General features: G+C 41.4%; 1 protein-coding gene across 1 annotated transcript; it reads left to right on the forward strand.

Annotated features, from left to right (window-relative positions):
- Positions 1-479: 479 nt before the first annotated feature.
- Positions 480-3,379, forward strand: LOC111849233 (stonustoxin subunit alpha-like). The gene is made up of 2 exons (XM_023821952.2): positions 480-576; positions 749-3,379. Exons 1-2 carry the CDS (start codon positions 486-488, stop codon positions 2,455-2,457), a joined length of 1,800 nt encoding a protein of 599 aa, XP_023677720.2. The 5' UTR covers positions 480-485; the 3' UTR covers positions 2,458-3,379.
- Positions 3,380-6,917: the final 3,538 nt, after the last annotated feature.

Raw genomic sequence — 6,917 nt, forward strand, 5'->3', positions numbered from 1 at the left:
ATACTACAGAATTAGTGACTAAAATTTAATGAATGCAGTTCTTCATGTTTTTTTCATAACTAAATGAATTAAATACTGACTGGGCAAAGCTTTCTGCTGTCTATTCCTCAGCCTTTTTCTTACCGTCTTTGAAGAGAAAAATTATTCGGACAGTAAATGCTCATATGGTCACGCATGACAAATGAAAACTCAGATTGGCAGAATCTGCAGTCTTCATAAAATAGTTACCTTCTTAAAAAAAATCAGGATTAAACTAACATTCTGTTGTAGTACTACTGGTTACTCCACTAATGGATTAAATGTTACAGTAAAAAACTGATTTTATCACTCTCTGCAGCAGACAAATGAAGTATTTTTAACCTGATTGTTGTTTTTGCCACAGGATCATTCTGTGTGATAATCGGTTGTCCTTCACTAGTTCATGATTAATAATTTTATATTTGAATAATAACAGCAAAGAAAATTTTCTCTGCAGACCAGCAATCATGACCAGCAATAATATCCAGATCGCAGCCCTTGGACGACCGTTGCACCCAGGAATGCTGTATGACTGTCGCAATGACAGCTTCATTCCAGGTACAGAATGAAAGACACATAAAAATAATGGATACAATCTAATTATGTTTGCCTTTATAGCTATTGAAGTATTCAATTGTATTTCCAATTGAATGACATGATCAATTGAATCTATGTTGCATAAAGAAGTGAGTACATATTAGTGCTTCCCTGTATTCCCCTATTACTCCAGGTGTCACATTGTGGGATGCTGAAGATATTGAAAAGAACATGACCGTACATGAACAGAACCAAACAAAATCTGAAATCACTGCCTCTGACTCTCTTAGTAAGAAGTCCAGCCTGCTGGATGTAAGTGCCTCCCTGAAGGCGAGTTTCTTAGGGGGCCTGGTTGAGGTAGGAGGGTCAGCAAAGTATCTCAAAGACACACTGACCACGGAAAGTCAGTGTAGAGTGACTATGCATTACAGCCAGAAGACTGTGTTTAAGCAGCTCAATATGAAGAATATTGGCAAAATAACTTGTGCAGATGTGATTAAACATGGAACAGCCACTCATGTTGTCACAGGTGTGCTGTATGGAGCTGATGCCTTCATGGTTTTTAATCAGACTGCTTCCAGGAATGAAGATAAGCAGGAAATTCAGGGTACATTGGAAGTCATGATCAAGAAAATTCCATTAATTCCTATCAGTGGCAGCGGAAAACTGCAAATGACAGATGAGGAACAGAAAAAGGTGGAGAAATTCCAGTGCACCTTCTATGGTGATGTCATACTGAAAGAAAATCCAACTACCTACATGGAAGCAGTTAAAGTGTATAAAGACCTGCCAAAGCTTCTAGGAGAGAGAGGAGAGAAGGCTGTCCCAATGACAGTGTGGCTTTACCCTCTGAAGTACCTGGACAAGAGAGCAGCCAAGTTAGTGAGGGAGATCAGTGAGAACTTGATTATAAAGGTGGAAACTGTCATGGAAGACCTTCAGAGAGCTACCATCACAGTCAATGAGTTGCTGCAAATCAGTGAGACCATTCAGGCTACTGATATACAGGACAAACTGAAAACATTTCAGGAGATGCTCAGGCAATACGAGATAACTGTCCAGAAAAAGATGTCAGTGCTTATTCCAACTATCCATAATGGAGAGACCGGTGAAGACACATTGGTGCAAATTCTTAAATCCCACTCCAGCTCACCTTTTACAACAGAAATGATGAAGAAATGGCTGGATGAAAAGCAGAGTGAATGTGAGGTGCTCAGATCTTACACTGATGCCTTTGAAAATCAAAAAAATGTCCAAATAGTGTCTCCTGCACAGTATAATGGATTTATTTGCAACCCGCAGTATGAGGCAATCATCACATTTGCCTTCACCTCCCTGAAGTACGAAGAGCCATACATTTTGGATCTCACAAAATTTCTCCATTCTGAAGAGCTCATGAAACAAATGAACACTGAAGTTTCCATTGGGAAAGCCATTATGGATGACAAGTCTACCCCATGGTTTCTCACACCTGACGTATCACAGACCATGAGAGACACTTTTTACCTGTTCAAAGAATTTTCGGATGTCAACAAAGAAGAAAAGAAAAGCAAATTCGTCATCACCTACATCTCTGACCCCACTCATCCTGGGGCCTCCATCTATCTCCATCAAAGAGGGAAGCTGGTGGATACCCAGTACAAACCCATAATAAAACCAGCTACACCTGAAGTACTTGACACTGGGGAATACAATATATCCTTGAAGCTGCAGTCATCTCCAGCCTTAAAGCCTATGCAATTCAAAGTGGACTGCAAGAAGGAAGATGGAGGGCAAGGCTGGAATAATATAACCCCACCGAGAAAGCAGACGTCATGGATCATCCCATGGACGCAGCCAGACACTGTGTTCCTTCTAAGGTTCTCGCCAGTCTCAGAGTCACCAAGCACAGTGACACCCTGAAGATTCCCATGAAAGGTTTGACAGAGATTTGAATGTTAAGGTTTTGCACAAATGTTTCACCCCAGATTCACTTCAAATCATTTAAGATTATGTAACCTATTCTGATTTTAAAAGATTGTCAATTACCTGTAACACCTCAACTATCATTATTTTTCCTTTCGTATTTTGATTTAAATTTATTTTTAATATCCTGAAATGTTCCTAGGGCTGGCATGGTGGTGTAGTGGTTAACACTGTTGCCTCTCATGTCTGAGACTGGGGTTTGAGTCTTTGCTATGAAGAGCCATACATTAGAGTTTGCATGTTGTTGTTGTTCTGGGGTTTCCTCTTGGTACTCCGGTTTCCCCTCACAATCCAAAAACATGCTGAGATTAATTGGTGTTACTTAATTGCCTGTGTGTGTGAGTGGATCCTGCGATGGGTTGGCGCCCCACCCTGGGTTGTTCCCTGCCCTGCTCCGATAGGCTCCAGACCCCCTGCAACCCTGAGTAGGACAAGTGGTTACAGAAGATGGACGAATGGTTTGTTTTTGCTTCTATTTCATGCAATTGCATCAGGGCTCCAGCCTTCTGTGCCACACAAAATAGGGCTAAATAATAGCACAGAACACTATTTATCAACTGGAGTTGCCCAGTTCAGATAGCCCAGAGCATTCCCCAGAACCCGAGTCTCACAGAAAGAAGCTATAAGAGTAGCTATGCACCATAAAAGCAGGGGCATGTCAATTCAACATCGAGAGAAGCAGAGAAAAATAAAACACTAGATTGTCACTAGGGTAATCAAAAGGCACATGAATAGTCAAATAGCCCTTACTTGGTTTATCTATGAAATAAAATCACTAAGAATCATAGGGTGATATTTATTTAGGTATACTGGCAATCATTTACTCATCTTTTACTCATCTTGCAAGACCTAATGCCAATGATCTGCATTGTAAACTCTATACAAAGTGATGCCAAATCCATCTGCTTTGTCTGAAAATTTACTGCTTTGATTTTATCCTCTGTATGAAATATATGTGAATAAAGTAGTCTTTGCCATGAATGCAATTCATGCAACACTTAGTATTAGAACACTTTATTGACACAAATCCTGATCATTCTGCCTTAAGAAAACTAACGTGACATCTACCTGTTCACTGTTCATTGACAAGGGTCATTGCCAAATCTCTTCCTCGTAAAAATTCCTTCTCCTGTGACGTATCGCTCAGCTGTTTGACCGAAGATGCAATCGTGATCATATCTTAACAATTTACTCTGGAAGTTCCGAGGTCACCCTTCTGGCTGCAGCAAGCGTCAAAATCAATAAAATACTTTTGTGGATGTTCTTTTTTAAAAAAAGGTGTGATTTTATAAATAAAAAATACATTTAGCTTGACAGTATAATTGACATGTTTTATTAGATAATTAATGTATATGTGGCAAGAGGATCGAGATGTGACGCTTTTACAGGGGGGATCCTGCCGGTGTTCTGACTAGTTGAGCTACCTATCGAGACGTACTATCGAGCCTTTTTGCGCATGTGCCGTTCCACCGTCTGGGGGTTAGGGTTTTAGCAGTTTGGGTTAGGGTTTTAGGGGTTGGGGGGGGTTAGGGTTAGACCAAATACAATTTATTAATACCGTGGTAGTATAAAGGACGACAATAATCAATTTAGCTCCGCTATTAATGGCTCGCACTGATCCAAGCACCAGGGAGAGAGGGTTAACAAGCTGGAACTGACCGGAAGGAAGGTGTGCGGTACAACTGGCAGCTAAGAAAACGGAACACAGGGCTTCAGCCACCAAGGCTTACTACTCGGGACACGAGGGTTAAACAACCAAAGTCAAATACAGTTTAACAAATCCCAGCACAATGAGATCGGCACTATAGTGATAGCATTAAAAAGAAAAACAAACATGGAGGTGGAAGAGGGGAGTAGACGCATGCAGAAACCAAACAGCAGCGGCCAGTCAACTTCTAAATACTAACAATTAAAACACGTTATTCATACGACAGCAACAAAACTCTCAAGCGACAGCTCAAAACCAATAAACTGTACAAAACGGTGCCCCAACTAGCCTGCCGCCACAGCACACGTACTGTCACGATCCGCTCCGTTCGATCCCGATGTGTGCCACGCCCACCTCGTTACCTTGTGTGATTACCAATTGTGATCGTCTGTGTCCTGTTATTCCTGCCTAGTCTTTTGTATTTAGTCCGAGTCTCAGGCCCAATCCCAATTCTATTTTCTACCCCTTTGCCTACCCCTCACCCCTTCCCCCTTGAAATGAAGTGGAAAGGGGTAGGGTTAAAAAATTTCCCCTAAGAAATGGGACACCACTACTACACTGTTATACGTCATCATCCATTGTCACTACCTCCTAACGTTACGTCAGAGGACAAGCGCCGATGTTTATCACAAATTCCAAGATGTCGCCGTCAGCATTGTAGCATGTAAAGATTACTCACTCCCAAAGTTTTTTTGCGCCGTATTTGGACTTTAAAAACAGATGTTCGTTTTCACCTCGAAAACATATGAGCCTTCGGGTTTCCTCAGCTGTCCCTATACAGAATATAATTTACAAAAATGTTGTCATGTTGCAATAAGTACGAATAGTGTAAGCACCGTTCATTTACATGTACACATATGGCCGTAAGCAAAACAAAACAACGCGTTACAACATGCAGTCAGTTACCGGGTAACGTTATATGACATAAAAATATATTTCCTAATATTGTGCAATCAGTGCTATCCGCAGCAAACTTTAGCGATTTTTTTTTCAAACGTTTCTTTACAGAACATCACCGTAAACACAAACAGAAGTTTGATGGTAATATACATGTAATGAAAAAATGTCATAAAAATCCTTATTAATGGCAAAAATTACTTAACATTTATGGGTCTGCTTGCTCGAGTGGGCAGCCATGTTTTAAGGCCCAATCCCAATTCTACCCCTTACCCCTACACTTACCCCTACCCCTCCGTTTGGCGCGTTCACGTGTAGGGGTAGGGGTGTCTCAATTCTCTTTTGATTGGAGGGGTAGGGGTAAGGGGAAGGGCTAGATAGCCCTCGAAACGAAGATTTTTCGGGACCTCACTTCAAACGAAGGGCTAAGAGAAATTTACAACATGGCTGCCCACTCGATTTTTATGACATTTTTTCATTACATGTATATTACCATCAATCTTGTGTTTGTGTTTACGGTGATGTTCTGTAAAGAAACGTTTGAAAAAAAATCGCTAAAGTTTGCTTGCGGATAGCACTGATTGCACAATATTAGGAAATATATTTTTATGTCATATAACGTTACCCGGTAACTGACTGCATGTTGTAACGCGTTGTTTTGTTTTGCTTACGGCCATATGTGTACATGTAAATGAACGGTGCTTACACTATTCGTACTTATTGCAACATGACAACATTTTTGTAAATTATATTCTGTATAGGGACAGCTGAGGAAACCCGAAGGCTCATACGTTTTCAAGGTGAAAACGAACATCTGTTTTTAAAGTCCAAATACGGCGCAAAAAAACTTTGGGAGTGAGTAATCTTTACATGCTACGATGCTGACGGCGACATCTTGGAATTTGTGATAAACATCGGAGCATGTCCTCTGACGTAACGTTAGGAGGTAGTGACAATGGATGATGACGTATCACAGTGTAGTAGTGGTGTCCCATTTCTTAGGGGAAATTTTTTAACCCTACCCCTTTCCACTTCATTTCAAGGGGCAAGGGGAAGGGGTGAGGGGTAGGCAAAGGGGTAGAAAATAGAATTGGGATTGGGCCTAAATTTCTCTTAGCCCTTCGTTTGAAGTGAGGTCCCGAAAAATCTTCGTTTCGAGGGCTATCTAGCCCTTCCCCTTACCCCTACCCCTCCAATCAAAAGAGAATTGAGACACCCCTACCCCTACACGTGAACGCGCCAAACGGAGGGGTAGGGGTAAGTGTAGGGGTAAGGGGTAGAATTGGGATTGGGCCTCAGTCTGTCTTCCCCAGATCTGTCATTGTAGTGTTAGTGGATGTTCGTACCTGTTTGTCTCTGGAGTAATAAAACCCTGTTTGCCCGACGTCACGGCTTCGCTCACCTGCTTTCCAGCTCGCCCGCCCCGCGATTGCTGACACGTACCATGCATTAGGCTAAAAAAGTCATACATTGACAATTATAGCCGATAATCCAGCAACAAGTTATTCCTGCTGGCTTCTGCCTAGAAGTGTTTGCATCAGAGCATTTAAGTACATTGTGCCATAAATGTGGTGTCCCATTTCTTAGGGGAAATTTTTTAACCCTACCCCTTTCCACTTCATTTCAAGGGGCAAGGGGAAGGGGTGAGGGGTAGGCAAAGGGGTAGAAAATAGAACTGGGATTGGGCCTATGAAGGTATGTATTCATTACTCTGTACATATTCAAGAGAATCATTAATATGATAGTATGCTTAAAAAAAAGCACTGCCTGTTTAATTTGTGAAAGAATATTT

This window comes from Paramormyrops kingsleyae, chromosome 17 (genome assembly GCF_048594095.1).
Source record: "Paramormyrops kingsleyae isolate MSU_618 chromosome 17, PKINGS_0.4, whole genome shotgun sequence".
NCBI classification, from domain to species: domain Eukaryota; kingdom Metazoa; phylum Chordata; class Actinopteri; order Osteoglossiformes; family Mormyridae; genus Paramormyrops; species Paramormyrops kingsleyae.